General features: G+C 42.6%; 1 protein-coding gene across 1 annotated transcript in view; it reads left to right on the top strand.

The window, feature by feature from the left end:
• cdh22 (cadherin 22) overlaps nucleotides 1-22,137 on the top strand; it is a gene marked incomplete at its 5' end in the record, with an annotated part of 108,878 nt that overhangs the window by 20,870 nt on the left and 65,871 nt on the right. Inside the window, 2 exons of the mRNA XM_080423510.1 lie at nucleotides 5,080-5,374; nucleotides 7,411-7,524. Of these exons, the coding sequence (XP_080279636.1) occupies nucleotides 5,080-5,374; nucleotides 7,411-7,524 (409 nt within the window). The remainder of the gene's footprint in view (nucleotides 1-5,079; nucleotides 5,375-7,410; nucleotides 7,525-22,137) is intronic.

The raw sequence follows: 22,137 nt of genomic DNA, 5'->3' as shown, positions 1-22,137 counted from the left end.
CTGTAGAGGAAACCAATCTGCCCTCGTAGTTTTTTGGTTAGGTTCTCCACATGAATCTTAAATGAGAGCTTGGAATCTAGCCAAATGCCCCAGTTCAATTTGTTCACCTTTAAGAGTGTAAACACCAGTAGAGGGATTTGTGTTTGGAGATCTGGTAAATACCATGCATTTTGTTTTGTTAGCGTTCAGGACAAGCTTAAGTTGAATTAGAGCCCTTTGAAATCTATTGAAGGCAGTCTGCAAATTTGCAGTGGCCGCTTCAATCGTTGGGCCATTGCTGTATAAAATTGTGTCGTCCGCATACAAATGGACATCCCATTGCGGGATGTGCAATATTATTAACATAGAGGGTGAACAAAAGGGGGCCCAAAATTGAACCCTGAGGGACACCTTTACCAATAGATAGAGAACTAGATCTAAAACCATCAGCTACAACAGCTTGTGTTCTATCCGTCAGATAATTGGAAAACCATCTGACAGATAGATCATCCAAGCCAATGGAGGATAGCTTTTGTAATAAAATAGGATGATCCACGGTGTCGAATGCTTTAGAGAGATCTATAAGAATAGCTGCACAGTGTTGGTGATTATCTAGACCGGTTAGTATATTGTTTGTGACAAGAGTTGTAGCTGTCACAGTGCTGTGACCTGGTCTAAAACCTGACTGTTGAGGTTGGAGTATGTTATGTGTGTTCAGGAATGCACGTAGCGGTGAACTGACTAGGGACTCAAGGATCTTGGCCAGACAGCACAATTTTGATATTGGCCGATAGTTATTTAAATCTGACTGATCACCACCCTTGTGTAGTGGTATGACTTGTGCATCTTTCCAAATTGCGGGAATTGAGCCTGATGTAAGTGTTAAATAAAAAATATGGGCAAGTGGTGCAGCAATTAAACGTGCACTAAGGTGCAGCAATCTATGCTCAGATGCGACACATTGTGAGTCATGTTGTGAGCTTGTAGATCTCAAGAATCAAGAAGGTGTTTGAAATCGGCTGCTTCTGCTTTTATTCTGTAAAAAGAAAATATACAATTTGTGAAAAGTTGTGAAAACCTATAATGACATGCTCAAAATAGGGAAACCAGGTTGAAAGTGCTGAAGTAAACCACTAAATTGGCCAGATGCTTGACATGAAGCATAGTCACATAACCCGTGTGCATGTGATCACCACTGGAGTATAACTGCCTAAACTAGCTCACAAGCTATGCTTCATTTGTGACAGTTCTCCCCAAGTTAACTTGGCAAGAACATTCTTCCGCAGGTCCATTTTTTGGGGTTCTGGTATTTAAGAAACGTTCCTTGTCTAAGATCTCTTCTTTGGAGCTTGGCTCTGCTATATGCCGTGATGTTGCCCCCTGCTGGTACTGGAGAGTTATTTATGACCAGCTGACAGCTGTAGTCTTTACATTGTGTGTTAGTTCCAACTTTTACCAGAGACGTGAAGCGATTCGCGACACAGAGAGGTCTGATCAGCCGCCGTTAGTTCTTGCTAGTCGGTTCGATGTGTCACATAGCCTTTAGTCGTTCACATCACTTTGTACAGCAGCTGAGCACAGTGTGACAATGTAAACCAGGTGGTATAAAAAATAGAAAGGTGAGTGCCAACATTGACAGTTCATCTTTTATGGAAATGTGTTGCATATTTCTGGTGTTTACTTAGTCAGGTATTTAAGACCTTATGGTCAACGCATCCATATTCACAACCTCCTGTTAACACTCCTAGCATGGCACAGAGGGGTTTTAAGCCTGAGATATACTTAGTTGTGGACCTTTGGAATAGAACGAGTCCGAATCCCATTGAAAGAGAAAGTGGAGTTGGATTGGCCACAGAAAACCTGCCACAAACATCACCCGACAAGCCTTGAAATGGAACCTAAAAGCAGAAAAGAAACAAGGTCACCCAGCTGGAGAGAGAGATGGCTCAATATTAGCCTGGAATCCAGATTGACTAGCTCCGTTCAGGTTATTTAAAAAAAAAAAAGTTTACTTACACTTGTCATTCAGGCCTATTTTCCTATGTGAAAGGGCTGTCTCGCACACCCAGGCACCGAGGATTCCGTTTGGTCTGTGGGTGGGGCGGGACCTGAGCCTTCCAATGTAATGGTCTGCGGGCAGGGCGGGACTCAGCTGAATGGAGCGAATCAGTCTGGAGCCCAGGGTAGCTCAATAGGGAGATATCGAAAGAACCGCTAAAAAACTAGTAAGGCATATACTTACCAAAAATAGCCAATCTGAAGCTCTCAATGACGCGTTGAGCAGCACGACGCATGTTATGTATCAGGTGTAAAATCCGGCTGTGCCAAAACAAATAAAAGAGGTGGACTGTATTTAAACTGTGATGACGTTATTATTTAATTTGATCATATAAATTGTTACATGCTGTACAGCCAACGGATCTCTCTGGTCTACTGAAGAAATTGCATGAAATGTGGGCAGAAGAAATCATAAAATCACAACTCGATATAGATACAGAGTATCTAATGTGAAAGCTGACCAGCGGGGAAGGGGCAATCATACTCAGACACAGTATGAAGCAATCGTACCTATCTATCACACCCATGTGAAAGCAGCCTCAGACTCTTTTCTTGTAATACATTACAGAAAGAAAACGTTATTCTTTTCTCCTCTGTTCTTCTTTCCCCTGGTGTCCAATTTTCTCATGTTTCAATAGGAAAACTATTGTAGCCTACTCTGGTTGAGTATTATGTTTTTCCCATAACACATTTGACTAGGGCGTTTTTACACTGCTAATGGTTCTGTTTGCTTTGCAGCTGAAGTCCTGGCAATGACCTTTAGTTTGAAAACAACTCAGCTAAGCTTTGTGTGTGTGTGTGTGTGTGTGTGTGTGTGTGTGTGTGTGTGTGTGTGTGTGTGTGTGTGTGTGTGTGCGTGTGCGTGTGCGTGTGCCAGTGGTGTGTTCTACCGTGTCCCGCTGTATACGCTGCATACAGTGTAGATTTTTTGGGGGAAAAGCGTATACAGTCTACTAACCATTTCATCCATTGAAACGTGCTAGCGTATACCCACGACCATGCGCATCTCGTGCAGGGAATGATTATCGTATACCTCCGAAAAAAAACCTAGACCACAACACTGGCGTGTGCGTGTGCGTGCGTGCGTGCGTGCGTGCGTGCGTGCGTGCGTGCGTGCGTGCGTGCGTGCGTGCGTGCGTGCGTGCGTGCGTGCGTGCGTAGCACGTGTGGCTGATGAGTTGGCATACTGTAGCTCTGTGTGTGTGTGTTTGAAACTGTCAACATGAATCACTCCAATAAGGACAGAGACTGACAGATGGATGGACACATCTACCCTGAGGGGAGAGAAATACCAGCATCCCAACAGAATCATCAACTCTGTGTGTGTGTGTGTGTGTGTGTGTGTGTGTGTGCGTGTGCGTGCGCGCGTGGGCGTGTGCGTGTGCTTGTGCGCTACATAATTCTTTAATGTACCGTATTGTTATGCTTTTGTTTGTGTGGGCGGTCGGGTATGTCTAATTGAATTAACGTGATGTAAATAGACATACAAGTAATTCATGTTTTTATATTGAGAATCAAAGACAGTGAGCCACAAAGATACAGTATGTAAACAGTGAAACATCTCCAGTCACACTTTTATTGGATAACGTTCTCTTCCTCTATTTCTTTCTCTGTCTCTTTCTCTATTTCTCAGCTCTGGCAACTCAAACTTCTTTTATTATCACTGAAATATTAATGGCGCCAAAGTGTATATTTTCTCAGTTCATTTATTTGACTTGGGGATGATTCAGAATGAAGAGAAAAGGCAAAGAAAGGCCGATTAAAAAAAAGGTAGGGGTAAAAGCATGAGCGAAGCAATATCGAGGCACGTGCTTGCATTATTCTGCGGTTTTACGACAAATACTTAATGAAAACCCCCGTGAGGGTGATAGAAGCCTGTATTTAATTAAGCCTTTATAAAATATTAACCAGAGAGGCAGGGGTGATCCCCCCACTTCCCCTCTCTCCTCTCCCTGGGCCTGTTCGGTAGATTGAACCACGGTTATACTGCAGAGAGGGCTCGGAATTATTAATACAGGTAGAAGGTAGCGGAGAGAGTGAGAGATTTGAGAGAGAGAGAGAGAGAGAGAGAGAGAGAGAGAGAGAGAGAGAGAGAGAGAGAGAGAGAGAGAGAGAGAGAGAGAGAGAGAGAGAGAGAGAGAGAGAGAGAGAGAGAGAGAGAGAGAGAGAGAGAGAGAGAGAGAGAGAGAGAGAGAGAGAGAGAGAGAGAGAGAGAGAGAGATGGGAATTGGGAATAAAGAGAGGAAATGATAATGAAAGTTGGAGAGAGGTGTGTGTGTGTGTGTGTGTGTGAGAGAGAGAGAGAGAGAGAGGAGAGAATATGAGCGAGTAGAGTGAGAGACAGAGAGAGAAAGAGTACAGACCCCATGAGCTTTCTAAAGACCCACATGGGAGGTTAGGGCTGGAGACCATGCTGCCGCTCTCATTGCAGCTTCCAAAATGTCTTCTAATCACATTAGGGGGAGAGCTCTGATTTATATGGGCTCTTTAAGTTCACTTTTCAACCTCGGCGCCTCTACTTCCCCACCTTTAACAATCTCTGAAATGACTTTGATCTCCTAATTTGGGCATCATATCCTGTGAAGGGCATGCCGTGTGGAGACGGTGTAAATCATCATAGGAACTGCTGTCTTTTTTGCTGCCTTTTTTTTCTTTCTCTTTTTTCATGGCGGCGATGATGGCTGGCCCAGAGGGAGTTGAGAATGGACCTTAAGCTGCATTGGCTGCTGGGAAGTAGATGAGAAAATGGGGTGGAGGAAACACGCTGAGCTGTACGCCTTGTGGTCATGTTTCAATCTCCAGATGTCATTATCTGGAAATAATCATTCACATAAACCACTGGTATCCACAGTGGTAGTTACATTGGAGGTTCACTACATTGATATGCGGTGCTGTTAGAAACGTAGGGATTTCAACCTTTTGAAGAATCCCTCCAGGAAATAAAAATAATTACTTTTGAGCTCATGAAGCCAGCGTCATGTAAAAATTGAAAACAAGACAAACAAAGAAAAGCTAAGTTTTTTCATTTGCATCCTTTTTCAGATCCATACAGACTCGGATGAGGGCGAGGGGAACATCGAGTACACAATCTCCGGGGAGGGAGCGGGCACCATCTTCATCATCGATGAGTTGACGGGAGACATCCACGCCACGGAGCGATTGGACCGCGAGGAAAAGGCATTCTACACTCTGCGTGCGCAGGCCCGAGACCGGCTCTCCGACGACCCGCTGGAACCCGAGTCCGAGTTCGTCATCAAGGTCCAGGATATCAATGACAGCGAGCCCAAGTTCCTTGAAGGACCGTACATCGGCAGTGTGCCTGAACTATCACCAATAGGTAAGATGATTTTGTTTTGTCCTTTTTTAAATATATATATATGTATATACATATATATATAAATATATATATATATACATATATATATATATTATGACATGCCCAGAAAAGGGATGCTGGGGTTTCATGTGGTTAAAAAAAAATAACACAAAATAAAGGTGAAGAGATAATAGATAAAAACGAGACAGGGAAATCAATGTCAGACAGGAGGAAGGTACAGAGAGTTACAGAGCTGACATTGGCAGTGTGTCTGAGCCGTTGCCTATAGCTATGAAGGAAATGAGAGATGTGAGCATGTAGACAGAGAGATGTACTGTACTGCAGGCTACTGTGTGTAGTTGGTGAGTATTAGGGAGCCAGGAGGTTCCACTGAACTGCACTGTTCTGCTCTACTCTCTCTGATGAGCATTGTGGCCTTGTCCTCACCCATCATTAACCCATTCAAATCCGGGAGTGCCGGACTACAAGCTTGTAGATCTTCTATTTTTTCAAATCTTGAATTTTTTTTCAAATCTATGAATGCATATATTTTTAAAGCTAAATTATTTTACTCAAATCTTTGCTTCTGGGGGGTGATTGGAACAAAATATCTTGAAATGGGGGTCCGTGACCAAATACATAGAACTTTTGGGGGTCCTTGACATGAAAAAGTTTGAGAACCACTGATATTACATCAACACAAGTGTTTCAGAAAACTATTGGGATTTAGAAGACGTTTGTAGATGCGTTCCCGGATTGAATGGGTTAAGAGGTAAATGGATAAGAGCAAAGTGACACAAGAGGAAGAGCACAATGCTTCATAAAGACCATGTAATGATGAGTGCATTCTGAATGAGGTGAAACCATTCAGATAGTGAAAATGTCATGTTTTGACTCTTGCAGACAAAAGCCGTTGATCTAGATTTTTTTTAGAGTAGCTAGAGTAGCACATCTTATCTCGATGAAAATGCACAATTGAGGGGAAAGAAAGCCTGGTAAAAAAAGATTGTGACTCAGTGAGGTTCTTGGGTTGTGGCAAGGGTCATTAGCATCTCATTAGAGATCTCAACCTTCAGTCGCAAGGACGTAGACTGCAAATTTTTCTGTGAGGGTTGTCAAACGACAGCACAGTCCTACTCCTTAGGCAAACCTTAGGTGTGTGTGTGTGTGTGTGTGTGTGTGTGTGTGTGTGTGTGTGTGTGTGCGTGCGTGCGTGCGTGCGTGCGTGCGTGCGTGCGTGTGTGCGTGTGCACGTGCGTGTGTGTGTGTGAAAGCATGCATGATGGGACAATAGGTGCAGAGTTGTGTGTGTGTGAGAGACACCCGGATCAGGACTAAATGGGATGGCTCTTCGCTGCCTGATTGGAATTAATTCCTGCTTCTTCAGCATGATCCAAACCATGACCGTTTCTGCCTACATTGCTTTCTTAAAAAGGGGAGAAGAGGGCGAAACAGAAGGGAAGCAATAAAAAAGAGCAAAAAATAAAATAAAAAACAGACTAAGCAAATTGAAAGAACACAAGACGAAGACGATACAAAACTGTCAGAAGCTTTAAATTATTTTAACCACAAAGAAGAGAGAGAGAGCAAAAAACGGCGATAGGGACCATGGTTTGTTGATGTTAGTGAATGTTCATTAACTAATGTTAATGCACATAACCCTTCCCCGTCAGCACCTCCCCCCTGTTCAAACCCTTTCCACTTCGCAGTCAATTTACATCCTAAGCGTGCCGGTCATGTTTAAAACATAGAACTGGAGCAAATGGCCTAATGAGATAACAGCTACCGCTTAGTCCAGCTATATATATGTGTGTGTGTGTGTGTGTGTGTGTGTGTGTGTGTGTGTGTGTGTGTGTGTGTGTGTGTGTGTGTGTGTGTGTGTGTGTGTGTGTGTGTGTGTGTGTGTGTGTGTGTGTGTGTGTGTGTGTGTGTGTGTGTGTGTGTGTTTCCCCCCCTCTTAAGGTGGGTGGGGTTAGGGTTGCTAACTCTGATGTGTGTTGGCATGTGTGTGATAAGGCCACTATAAACCATGCTAATCAGTGTTGCGGTGTGCGTAGAGCTGGACACGCTGATGCTAACCAGACAGCTACACATCACTCACCTGCTGTTTGTAGCTGTTTCACGTTGCCCACCCGCTTGCCTGTCAGCTGCAGGACTGATAGCACGAACAGGTGGGTACACACCTGAATACATGAGCGAGCGTCATTAGTAGGAGTTACAAAGTAGTCAGGATTTCTGTGCAGCTCTGCAGTGTCTGCGGAGAGAGGAGAATGCAGGGGAAATGAATGCCCAGCTGGGCATTACACAAATAGTCTGAAAAATGTGGAAGAAAAAATATATTGTCTACTTGAAATCACTATCTCTGGATGCAGTAATATTAAACAGAATTGTAGCCTATTTATTTGCTGTCACCGTTGAGCTGTTTAGTAATGTCTACTAATAATGTCTCTGCAGGAGGTAATGACGAATCCATTGTGTCCTGGCATTAAATTATATTATTCGTATACTAGTGCAACTTATCTGAATTCTAACAGACGCTTAAACAAGCATTGATCTAATTGCCTTTGTAGTGGTGCCATCACAGACTGTTGGGCCAATCAATTACATGGAGTTAAGGATAATGATTGCATGCAACCTAATAGGACAAATGTGAGAACCCAGTGATGTGAAGCGAGGCTGTTTTGCAAGGCTGTGACTTGCAGCAGGTTGAAAGCATTATAGCCACACCAGTGCTATGCTCGCTTTGCTGTTTCATGGCCAACCATATAGCCCGCCGCCATGAAAAACGCTCTGCCATTATAATAAGAAAGTAATCAGGAAGCTGCCTTGGGCGTATTCATTTTCACTTATAGTGCCTGTCATGTCTCTCAGTGCATGGCTCTGTCATAGCTTACAACCCCCACCCCAGCCCCACTCTTCACTACTGGCAGCGGGCCTGCCTGATGTCTGTTTGACTGGCATCTGCTACAAAAAATTACATTTGTTTACATATCATTCAAAAGCTGTTTTTGTTTAGGCTTGGTTAACTCTCAATGATGAGGACAGGCGAGGGAAACTGTCAAAAAATTAATGATGAATAGGGAAGGGGCTCTTTCACCTACAATATGTGTTGGTGGAAGACACACACACGCCTTCCTGAAGTGTTAAATCAAATTGCATGGGTTATCAGTTGATTGAATGTTGCTCTGAGCCTCGTTTATGTCTTTACGTTGGGACAGAGTGGCATTCAGGATGGAGTCACTCTACAGCAGTGTGTCCCAAACACTGGGTCGGGACCCATTTTGGGTCCACAGACTTATTTTTATGGGTTGTTATCTTTCTGTCCCCCTTTTTTAATGTTTCTTATAAAAAACTAATTCCAGTCAAAAAAAATTCAAAATAATTTCAGTATCCTAAGGATCTAAAAAGAAAAAGAAAAAGAAAGAAAGAAATACACTTTTAAGAAATCGTGAAAATAGCTGATTAACACAACACATCACATTGCGATGCGTTGTGAGCTTCTTGATCTGCTATTTTCACGTTTTTCGAAATAGGGCTGTAAACACCTTGGACAGTATTGCCCAAGGTGTTTCTTGAATGTTTCGTAGTGTATTCCTTATCTGCATTCATCAAATTGCATGTGTATAGGTGTTCAAAATGCTGTAACTTGTGGTTCAGTTGAAGCAGTTTAGCACAGCAGGTTGTCTCAGAGGTATACAAAGACATTGTGATGACTACAAGTACTGTATTCACATGACAATGTATTACAGCTGTTAATTGCAGGGTGGCTACACACTGTCTTGCCAAAGGGCCCTTATTGGTCAAGGCAGTCAAATCTAACCACCTAACAGAGTTGCCGGTAATCGTGTGCTCCAACCTCTCTGGAGAAATTCACGTGTTTTCTTTTATCATTGAACATTTATTCTTAGAGGCAGTTTCCAGGCATGCTACATTATGTCGTTTTAGTGTAGTCTAGCTACAGTACATGTTTAGAATCATCTTAGATATATATGCTGTTAAAAAGCTTGACTTAGTCGTCTGCAACCCTGAGGACATAGAGTCCAGAAGTTCAGGAGGCCTCAGTTATAACATTTTGGATAAATGCTATATCTCTCAAATGAAGTGTTGCAGGCTGTACTGTATACATAGACCTCTTTGATAAATGGTTTCTCACTTAAAAACTGTGGGGTCATCATCTTTCTCTTTATGGTGTGTCATCCTCTCTATTTTCCAAATAAAAGTGGACGCTATGGTAATGTAAATCACCTGCCATGTTAAAAGCCTTGTCCATTTGCTGATGAAGAGGCACAGGTCTGTCCATTTAAAATCAGGATGGCATTTACTTTTCAAATTCCTCTAATGTAGCAAAGCCCTGACGAAGACCTGTGGCCCACTGAATGTCTGAATAGTATTCATGGAGTCCACTTAGACCTACAGTGTACCGTTTGTAATGGCCAAACATGCAAGGAGGTGGAACAGCTAAAAGGCCTGGGGGTGGGGGTGTATGGTTGGATAAATGCTTGCAGTGAGGCTCAGCAATGGTGCACATACTGAGGAGGATATGATTTACCTCTGAAAATGGTGCACAGAAGATGAGAAAACCCTGTACCTGAAGAAACACTGCATTATATATGACGCCTTTGCTTTTATTGTGATACATTTTGTAGGTCAGTGTGTGTGTGTGTGTGTGTGTGTGTGTCTGTCTGTCTGTCTGTCTGTCTGTCTGTCTGTCTGTCTGTCTGTCTGTCTGTCTGTCTGTCTGTCTGTCTGTCTGTCTGTCTGTCTGTCTGTCTGTCTGTGTCTGTGTGTGTGTGTGTGTGCGTGCGTGCGTGCGTGCGTGCGTGCGTGCATGCGTGCGTGCGTGCGTGCGTTTATTTATAGCAATGCAATGTACAAATGTATAAAGTCCTGACCGTTGCCTGAGATAGGTGTGAAAGTAGCATTGGGGAAATGTTTTACTTTTGCAATGCCTACAGCTACAGCGTGTGTATCTGGTCCAACATTGCTGATTATGTGAGTTTGGGCCTTGAATATCCTTTCTAACAATAGTATTTTCCTGGTGCTGATTTGTGGATAACAGATTGAATAGGAGCTTAAATGGAATCAAATGTGGACTTTTGTTTGTTTTGAAAAGCCCTATCGTTAATATTTGAATGGGATTTATTCCCTCACGCCCCATTTGAAATATTGAAATGTTTATTATCACTATAACTAATGTTTAATGCAAGTACTGAAGTCATTTCTCCACCTCACCAAGTTAAATCCTCTTCTCAACGATCACTTAAAGGCACGGCAACAGATCATTTTTAAATGCGGCTATTGAAAAATATATATAATTTGGCATTCTCATAAACAATACATGTTTTATAAATGTTGGAACAAGGTGTTTGAACAACTCTGCCCCACCCTCAACAGAGTCTAATCTGGACTGCCAAATGCCCGAATCTGGGTTGATTGAGATCAGTGGAGCTCCCCCTGGTGTTGTGCCTGTCTTTTACGTTATTGAAGTAGTCTGACAGACGGGTATCCCTGTTTCCTTGCGTATCTTGAAGACCAGGCCAATTGCAAGTTGCTTTACTCTGTCCTCTACCCTGAGCCAACCCACCCTAGCATGTTAGGTGAGTTCTCAGTGTAAGGCCAAGCAGTAGCCTGACCAGTTTGTTTTGAGAGGTCTGAAGTTTTGTTTTTAATGCATTTATGGTGCTAAAGTACCATGAGGTGTATGCATAGTCATAGTGTCATTGGATGAGTGCTCCAGCTAGTGTCCTCAGTGTGTTTCTTCTGACCACCGAGGAGATCCTGAATAGAAATCTTGTTCTTGGGTTGACTTTTCTAATTACTTTTGTTTGTTTTACATTTTTTCAATTGAAACATTGTCTTCTAAAATACAACCCAGGTAGGTAATTTCATCTTTCCTTGTGATAACATTGTCACCCACTTTGACCGTGAAGTCTTTGGCCTTGCAGAGGTTAATTCTGGCCCCAAAAAGAATGGATTCAGTTTTGCCCTGGTGTATTGATAGTTTATTATCAGTGAGCCAGGTGCAGATTTTACAGAGTTCCGAGGAGCTTTTTCAACCTGCAATTTGTCCTTGCCCGAGACCAGGAGTGCCGAGTCATCCACAAACAAGTACAAATTGCCGTCACATGCTGATGGCATGTCGTTTACATTAGGAACAGTAAAGGCCCTAGTATGCTTCCTTGAGGAACGCTGCAGCTCACTGGGAGGACATCAGGGTTCACCTCCACCACCTGTTCTCTCCCCTCCAGATAGGATTTCATCCAGTTCACTGATGATGATGTTTTTTTTATACTATCAAAACCGATTGCCTTCAACTTATCAATCAGTATGGAGTGAATTACAGTGTCAAATGCCTTTTGGAGGTCCAAAATAGGAATCGATTATTAATTGATTATTTTACTAAATTGTAAATTATTTTTTATTTTATAATAGATTAAATTGATTTATTAACTGTTGCAACCCGACAAGTAATTAGCAGTAGCATCTAACGGCAAATAGCATGATGTTCAATTCTCAAATATTCATGCCAGTTGGCTATCAAATTCAAACCGTTTTGCAGGCAGTCACTGTGGACATCCTTTCTGCCACTCCAAAGGTCAGGAGACAGAGAAGAAGAGAGGAGAGGGATTGATGGATAGGGGGCTGCCTAGAATCACGGCGAGGCAAAACGTTTCCGCCAAGCTAGTCCTGTGATTGATGCCGACTTGGGTGCCATTGAGTGGCAGACAGTGGGTGAGACACAGCAACATGGTCTCTTAACCTCTTCCCGATGCAGGTAACACTGACTGACAAGGCACAGCGTCCCCAGGACGCACACGGACAACTTAGCGATCTTTAATCTGGCTGTGATCACGATCTGCTCACAAAATAAAGGAAGAAGGCCATAGCATTGTTGATTGTTGTTCTAGTCAGAATAGATACGTGTGGAACTGTTTTAAGTTAACCAATATCGGGGGCACCAATGGTTAAGGCGAGTACCGTGTAGGCTTTTATGCTTGACAGCAAATCCCGGGCTCCCTTCCCGAGCCTGGTGGACATTTGCTGCATGTCACTCCCGCGAACAGCCTTCTACCATGCGGTTGAAGGCACAAGGGCCTATTGAGCGGGCGCGCGGGCGGGGACTTCTTTCCTCTACAATAGAATTAGGACGTCACATTCTAATCCAGCCCGAATACCCAATTTGAGCACCGGCCTCAGTGGCGCACCTCGCTAATCATTGGACTACCGATTCACTACCTCTAGGCGTCTGGGTTCGACTCCCGCTTGGGACAATGCTTTTTCAAACAACCGCAGACTATTTTTTTCGCCGATAAAGTATAGTTTTGGTCCATGACGGAGGCGCGCCGACTCAGCAGACCTTGAGGCAGAGGAGTCGCGCCCGAGCGCCTCCAGGCGCGAGTGCCCGCGACGACCGGCCGATGGTCTGCTAGTCGACTAAGCGTCGTCCGAGTTATGTACCGATAGGCACAGAATCGTAAATGATGTTGTGGGGACTGCGTTTGCCCCAACTGCCACTCACTGCACTAACTTAGCCCGCCAGCCCCGCCCCCTTGTGCCTTCAACCGCATGGTAGTAGGCTGTTCGCGTCACTCCCTGTCTCTCTATCCCTGTTTCCTGTCTCTTACACTGGCAGAAAAATCCCCCAAAAATATGTATTTTCTTATTTTTTTTAAGCCAATATCCTGTGGTCTTATCACTTTACTATTTACTATTATCATTTGGAATATTCTGACTTGTTTACTTGAATTGTGTTACTATTTTTTAATTTCTTTATCCATGTGGATTGAAATGGATTGATTTCAAATATCATTGTAAAACTGCCTGTACGCTAAGTGCTACCAGAGATGATCCCAAATGAAACACATATGGAGAACACTACAATGAAAAAATTAGGTACTGTAGAGATGTTTAGCATTATCAAGGTTATTATGATTGACTGAAAGTAAGAATGACATGTAGAATATGTATAGGAAGCACAGTTTGTGGGGGGAAAAAACAGACCACATCCACTCTGCAGATGTAGCAGTAAAGGAACGCACCGTGAAAAGCTATTAAAAGCATAGATTTTATCACATGACCCACATTTTCAAAACAGTTTTCCCTGAGAATGCTGCATCTGCAGACTCTTGCGCGATAGACTAACCCTCATTCAGAACGTATCCTATCTTACACCAAGCGCAAAATGGCATGCAGCACAAGTGTCATTACAGTTTACAACCAATGTAGTTATCATTTGAACGCCCCCATTCTCAGTAAATTCTGCACAATTTAAAGCGTGCAATGTTAAGATTCACCTCTCACAACACACTCTGCTTATAATCAAAACTCATCCAAATTTACAGGGCGTAACAGTCAACACATTACTCACGTTCAACATTGCAGATGAAATTGCTGTGAGACCCATCACGAGAATAAGATAACAGTTAAAAGGTATCTGCTGGTGTGTGTGTCTTTAAGCACCATGGAGGAGGAGAGATAGAGAGGCGGGGTGTTTATTTCAATAAGTACACTTTATTGCTGATGGAAAACATGTTCAAAGTCCATTCGACTATGAAAGCTGTTCTAGGACCTCTCATCTTTAAAGAATTTTGTGAACATACTTTAATGCCCTTCAGGTTTTCTTTATCTATCTCTGCGCAACGGAGCATACATCAAAAGGGCCATACACACCAAGAACAATAACTATAACGATAACTATGAATATTTAGTTTTAAAAATCATTCAATCTCAAGTGGATAACGTGCACACCACAACTATAACGACGACAGTGGCGAACGATATCGTTGGCTGATGAACAAGAAACACAGACAGCGAATCAAAATCCATCCGAATTCACAGGGTGTCACGTTCAACACTCATCACTCATGTTCAACATCTTTATAGAATGTTATCGTTGTTATCGTTGTTTCCATTGTGGTCCTTTATCATTCATGGTGTGGACAAGTCATCAACATCCATGTTGAGGCTCCGACACAGCCAGTGGTTACATAACGTTCGTTCATCAGTGTGGATGCTCACATCATCATCATTATAGTTATCGTTATAATTATCATTCTTGATGTGGACGGCCTTTAACATGCGACTATAATGAATTGGCATGCAGTAAACTGAGCATGTAAATATTCAAGTTGATATGTCAAGATATCAAAGATGTTTCTGTGACATATTATTCTGACACGTTACAGGATTTAGTGGACGCATCTGAACTGTATTCCCTTAATATTCACGTAGGCGTGGTCCACCTCCTGTTTCCACTTTATGTTTTTGTTGAGCAGAGAGCTTTTGTTTTCCCCATCTCATTATATCACTTTCGGCATTGTGCGGCCGTTCTGGTGATGTCAGAAGATGAGGACACGCTCGCTCACCGCTACCTCCTCCCACGTCTGATTCACCTCATCTTTTGGTGGATTCCCACTGCTCCCATGGATGGCTTTCACTTTGTGCATGAGCAGCAGCACCCATTTCCTTAGCAGAAAACTGTTCACGTCTCCTTCAACTTACTGAATCTGTCATTTAAATTGCATTGTGCAAGGTGCAGGTGCACCTGGCTAAAGGGAATGGGAGACAATATCGTGATTGGTTTTATCCATGTTACAGCCAAAACACACCCATGATTAATTAAGAAACTAAATACGACCCCTTTGCGCCCAGATTATGTGCCATTAAACTAGCAAAGCTGGAGTTGGACACGACCATTTGCACTTGCTCCATGCTCTTTAGACCTTGCACCAGGCAGTTGAAATAGGGCCATGTCTTTATAAGATGATTTAAAGGAGACAGCATCATGCATGAATGTAATTTAGAAATCCAGGTTAAGTCAGGCATCAAGACAAGAACATTTTAAAAAGAGCATTTTCTCTCTCTCTCCTTTCTTTCTTTCTTTCTTTCTTTCTTTCTTTCTTTCTTTCTTTCTTTCTTTCTTTCTTTCTTTTATTTATCTCTCTCCCTCCCTCCCCCCCTCCCCTAGCACTCTTTACTTTTGCTCTGTCTTAATATAGTGGATTTTAACTTTTACAGAGAGCTTGTTTCTCCCGTTTTGCCATTTCCCCCCGTGAGAAGTATTGCATCCAGAGCTCTCTCTCTCTCAGAGTGACTTGCCATGATGCTGCAAATTGCAGAAGTCACCATTTGGACAGCCTGTCATACAGTACTAACCATAGGTGAGACATCTGGAGCAGCAGGATCACAGGAGAGGGAAATGTGACACGGCAGGTGCATCATGCAATCAATACATTGCTGCCAACCACCTCTATTTATGTGACCAGGAACATCTACCGTTATGCACTCGACAAGGGTGTCGGACATAATTGATTCTGACACATCCGAGACACATGCGTGTTGTGTGCGCGTGTGTGCGTATGTGAGTGTGTGTGTGTGTGTGTGTGCGTGCGTGTATGTGTGAACAGGCACAGAAGATGCTTGTGTCACCAGAGATGGACAACGGTTGATTATGTAAGGCCTTTTTCTTGAAGGTTCTGTAATGTGGTGACTCATAGATAGCGGCGACACCTTCCAATGTTCAAGGAATATATAAATCAGCAAGTATTCTAATAAGCTTATTATTAGTATACTTAGTATTATTAGCTTACCTGCTGAGTCTGATGGCTAATTCATACTTAGTCGTACGGCCTTGCTCGATAAAAATATTTACTGTCAAGTGAAGTGAAAGTCAACTACAATTTGCCTATACAGCCCCATGTGTGGATTCCAGCTGAGTATCTGTTGACAACAGGGTGCTTACCATAAAGGGAGTTGACAGTGGGATTTTGAACAAATCCCCTTAAAGCAGTGCTACTCAACCAGCGACCCGCGGGCCGCATGCGGCCCCAACGCAGCATCTCTGCGGCATGTCATGGTCCCCCATTTTTTTTAATTGTGAAGCACAGGATAAAAATATACATTTCCGTTCAAATATATGGGTTGCTTCCTTTTTTTTCAAAAACAGACATACATACACACAAAATAAACAGTGTAAAGAATATGATGTCAAAATGTACATTTTATTATAACAATAACAATGTCTAGTGTGTTACAAAATAGAAAAATCCAAAATAGGACCGACATTTTTAGCTTGCGGCCCTTGGACTTTTGTTATTTTTTTGGCCCCTGAGCCATCTTAAGTTGAGTAGCCCTGCCTTAAAGTGACATTTCGCATAAACAGGTTTATGGACCCTGGTATGTATCCTTCTAGCTTTAGAGTGACCCATTTATTTATTTTTTATTGTTAGAGAGAGTCTATCACTGGACAGTATAGTTGCAGTTTAAAGTCAACTTGAAGGCCATGGTGGTCCACAATATTGTCTACAAAACAAACAATCCAATAAAAGACACAAGTTAGTGGCTGATAAAGACTTAGATTTATGCTCTCTGACTGTCAGGGTCGGTGGGAGATATGCCTAAATCCTTGTTGAAATCCCTTAGAGAGGACCTTTGCAAGCAGGCCATTGGCTTTTATGACACGGCAGGTTTTTCTCTCTTTTACACTCTACTGTCTCTCGCTCTCTTCAGCCTGATTTATAATCCATCATATGATGGTGTCGCGCACAGAAAATGGCTGATCTACAAGCTCATTGTGACGTGTTGTGAGCTTGTAGATCTATGTTCGGCGCGTGACATCATCGTACGATTGAGTATAATTTAAGCTGTCCCTCTCTGTCTGCCACACGCCCCCCACTCTCTCCCTCTCTCTCTCTTTCTCTCTCTGTGCATTTATGTGGACGATATAGGAATGAATCACGTTGGAAGTAGTGAAGAAATAACTTTTCATGTGAAAACACCTCAGCTTTTATGGCTTTACTAAATGATCCATAATGCGGGCGGGGAGCACTCAGTCCTGCAGATTAGGGCGGGAGGAAGCCGGAGAGAAACTCACCAGCGCAGCCGTTATGCCCCCTCCGCCGGAGCCAGTGTCGCCACCGCGCCAGTCGAGATGGGCACAAATCTCTTTTACGAGGCTGCCTCTTAAATAGCTGTCAGTCTAGTGTCTCACACGTGGTGCACTCCTGTGGCTCGCCTCTCGGTAATTGAACCATCTCCCCCAGAGTGCTGAAATGGTGAGGGAAGCCATTCCAACCGCCTGTGTTGATACCATTAAACAGAACTCATGCATAAATCCAAGTCGGTAGGGGCCAATATAAAGCTATCACTGCCCTCCCTCTAAAAAAAACCTCCAAGAAAATCTTCCTCACTTTATTTCACAGGAGACGACACCAAAATAATGTTTCCATTCAAATCCATATTTGTTTATTTCCTCCTATTCCAATACATTGGTATTCTGTGTTTGTCTTAAGCTGTCATCAGTGGAAATTGTACTCAAACATTGGAAAGAAACTAATACCCAGGAAAGAGAGTGACCTTATTCCAACTCATTAATACCAAGAACTATTACAGTCTAAGCGTAGGGTTACCTCCAGTACATGCTTTATAACCCCTTGGGTGTTATCATTAGTAGCTTATTCACCTCTCGGTCAGGCCTTACATAATGACAGTGATAGATAATTATAACTGGCAGCAAACAACCAACAATAACACTACTATAACATGATGTGTAATGAACAAATTGTTCTCCCTGTTATTGAATCCTATTGAAATGTCTAATTAAGCCATATCCACTTCTACATTAAGCCTGTTGGGCAGTATGCAGATGGCTGTGAGCTCAGCAGCCCTGATCTAGGCCTCGAGGGTTATATGCAACTTACTTGCCAGACTACTTGTTGTAGATCGGCTATTTTCAAATGACCGAAATGTATATAGGGCTGAAGTGGTTAATGTATGTTTAGAAATCTAAAATCTAAAAAATAACTAGTAACTACAGATTTCAAATAATTGTAGTGGAGTAAAAGTAAAACAAATCCATCTGAGATGTAGTGGAGTACAAGTAAAAGTATTGGAAATTGAAAATACTCAAGTAAAGTACAAATACCTCAAAAGTGTACTTAAGTACAGTACTTGAGTAGATGTACTTAGTTACTTTACACCACTGACCGGCGCCCTTTTTATATATATATATATACTGTATATATATATATATATATATATACACCCCGCACCGACCTACTAGGGAACGATGCAAGTTGGGAATGAATGCTGTAGCTTCATGCCAGGTAGTGGTACTTGTTAGTGTTAAGCTTGCTCCAGACCAGACCGATTTTGGGCCGACTTGGCGTCGGGAAGCGTCGTATATAGTCGTCCAGTCGGTTAGGGGTCCGTCGGGGGGTCCGTCGGGACCTTTTCGGCCGACCCAGAGCTGACCGAACATGTTCAGCTTTTTGGCCGACTGGTAGAGCCATGGGGTGGTGAAGCGGGGGGAGGGAGGGGGGTGAAGGCTCTGTAGAGCACCCTGATTGGCCTAGCAAAGGGCTGTCGGTGTTGCCAGATTATGTGAGAGAAACAATCGACCATGTCTATGAAAACCTACATTCACTGTTTTTCGTTGTCGCTCCCAGAGAGAGAGATTGATTGATTTGACCTACTTTTGCGCTGTGGTGATGACGTAATTTATTGGGAGCAGGTGTGTAAGATTCCATTAGTATAAACATTTTAATTGGCTTTCATATACTCTTAATATATTTTTTTCAAATTAGATTTGGCCTTATAGATCGAAATGTGCTCAGTTTTGGCTATTTTCTGGGTGTTAATTTCAATAAATTAATTAATGTATTTATTTTTGATTATTCGAATAACCGTTTTCAAAAATGTTGTGTACACAGTGGTGGTGGAAAAAGTACTCAAATGTTTTACTTGAGTAAAAGTATCAATGCAATAGATGTACTCTGAGTCTGTTACAAGTAAAAGTTCGGAATTCAACATTTACTTGAGTAAAAGTACTGAAGTATTGGTATAAAAATGTACTTAAAGTACCAAAAGTAAAAGTACTAAAATGTTTGAAAATAGCAGATCTACAAGCTCAGAACATGTGCATCGCAACACGTTGTGAGCTTGTAGATCTGCTATTTTCAAATAGCTTATAGGTATAAAATAGGGCTAAAGTGGTTAATGTATGTTTTATAATGATCTATATCTGCAAAGTAACTAGTAACTAAACATTTCAAATAATTATTGTGGAGTAAAAGTATAGACAATTGGAAATACTCCAGTAAAGTAAAAGTAACTCAAAATTGTACTTAAGTACAGTACTTGAGTAAATGTACTAGTTACTTTACACCACTGCACGTCAGTGAAGAAAAAAAGAAAAAACGCTGGGAACATCAGGGAAACAAGCCCAAAGTCGCTTATAATAAGCAGACCTGGCAACGCACAGCAGAGGGCGCTGTTTTTCCTTTTTTTTTGGTCTTTGGTTCCCAGATTAGCATCTCAATGGGGCAAGTCGGCTGACAGACTAAATGCCCACTTTTGCCAACCAAATACCAGTCTGTTGCAGTCTGAAGTAGTCTGAAATAGTCTGAACGAGTCTGTTTGGTCTGGAGGTACCTTTAGTAATGAGGAATTCAGGGTGCTCAGGTGGAGCAGGGGTAAAGTACCTGCCCACCACGCTACACCTAAACCTAGGGGCTGGAGCGGCACCTGTCAGCAGGGAATTTTTAACTTGAGTAAGACAGTGGTGCTCCTAGAGAGGGTTCCTCTCTGGTAGGTGAGCCAGTAGTGTACAACAGCAGTGGCAACACAAAATATGTGGGGAGGATTCATTAGCATAATGGCCCAAAAAAAGGACTAAAAATAAATGGCTACTCTCAATTTAAAAAATGAAAGAAAAAAGCAATTTGAGGAATTGAGAAAAAAGTTTGTTCAAGAAGGGGCACAGAGGAAAACATGTTTGTTTATATACACTGCTTACACCATTACAGCAAACAGCCAACTAATTGCTGCCGTGCCTTTACTGTGTCATCTCAGAACAATTTACCATGCTCTTTATCTTTATTTACTAGAGAGAGAGAAATATGTGTTAATGAATAATTTTTCTTCATTAGACATACATAGACACACTTTTTCCCCTTCTTTTTTTTGCAATACATTTTGTGTTACATTTGTCAAGTCAGTAACTTCAATCCCTGTAGAGATCCCTCACCAGTAGGATCTGAGGGCTGCCAACTAGTAATGACTTCTCCCAATGAAACAGAAGCGAACCAGAGCGTTAATAATGACCCTGGCAGCAAACTCCCTGCTTTCCTTCCCTTTTAATATAAACACAATAAAGTAGCATTTGCATTTATATAGTTCTTCCAAGCTGCCAGCTAGGAACCCAGAAACAGCTGAGTGTCAAACTGATTGTTACCTGGGGAAAATTAAGATAAGAGAATAATCCTGTGGATGGAAATGGCTTTGCTGGACGCACAGGCACAGCATTGGAGACAACCAGGTAGACGGAATTAGCAAAGGCAGGGGGCCTGTCGCCAGTAATGAAACTGGCTAGTCTCTATATGGCTTTCTGTTTTCAATATGATAAAGACTGTATCACATTGATCTTCCTCCAACTGTGCAGTACATCGTGCGTGATCTTCTAAGGATCAGGCAGGCATGGGCCATTGCATATTCTGGTGAAATAATGACTGAATTATACTGTACATTGAGCATGCATTAAGAACTGCACAAGCTGTAGGTACAGTGGGTACAGCAGGAGATGAGATACACAGCTACTGTTGGATTTACAAATTACACAAGGTTGCTCTTAGCACTATTTGTGACGTACTGCTGTGGCTAATTATCATAGTAGCCTCACATGTGTACATATACTCTTCTCTGTCATAGACTCTATGGCATGGATTGAGAGCAAAGCATGCCAACCAGCCGTGTTTGCATGCAAGCCAGCCAGCTTCCAGCGAAAGAGGGGAATGCAATAAGGGCTGCTGTTGGCGACAGCAGCAGGATAGTGATCTGGGCTGCCCGTGGTAATGGCCCCGTGGCTTTAATGATAATCCACTGTTCTGTCTTACCCGTCTCCTCCCCACCCCTTGGGAGCTCCAATGGATGACAGGAAACAAACAGCGCTTTGACACTTCCCGCTAATTAGCATCATTAGCATACGGCCATTATGTGCCTGGACAGTAGCATGACAGGGCTCTGAGAGCGGCTACAGCTGTGACCTTTGGTGGACAACACCAGCTGTCAGTAATTACCTATGGACTTTGCCAGGGAATGGAGACAGACTCCTCGTCCTTGAGGACCCATGGCTACCTGTGCCAGGATTCTCTGTGCCTTTTCCTTTCTCGTTTTTTTTTGTTGTCCTTCCGCCCTTTTAATGTAAGGTGTGTTTATTTATTGGGAGGGAAACAGCTCAGGCACTAAAAGGCTAGTCAGTGGTTGGTTCTTTTCCCAAAGCAGTTAGGGGAAGCTGTTGCCCATTAAGCTTTACGGGCTTTAGGCTGAGCTTTAACTAAAGCGTGTGACTAAATGTAAATATGTGCTTGTGTGTTGGTGCCAGCGGCTTGCGTGTGCACACAGCTGACGAATAATATAGAACAGTAAGTGGGAAATAATGACTTTAGAGAATAGAGAATATTGTTGCTGCGCAAATCCTGATTTTGAGGGTTCTTATGGAAATTACTGCCTTCTCTCCATAAGTGCCAGCAATTGGCGATAATTGCTTGTTGTTGTGGATTTCATGCACCTTTATCAGTCTTTGAAGATAGAGATGTTAAATAACTTGAGGTTTCCTTTCATCTCCGGAGCACAGCTTGTGTGCCTGGAGAGGCCGAGTAACCGTCTGCGCTGGTTTAGAGGCAAGGTAATTTGAAACATAAAAAAATGTGTTTGGAAAATGATGTACATAGAGATGAATCAGTTTCCCTGGCATGCCAGTGCCTCAATGCATTAACCTCTCACTCTCT

Source organism: Gymnoscopelus braueri (genome assembly GCF_963280865.1).
Source record: "Gymnoscopelus braueri genome assembly, chromosome: 3".
Lineage (NCBI taxonomy): Eukaryota > Metazoa > Chordata > Actinopteri > Myctophiformes > Myctophidae > Gymnoscopelus > Gymnoscopelus braueri.
Note: the sequence above shows the minus strand (reverse complement) of the source record. Positions and strands in the feature narration are given on the sequence as shown.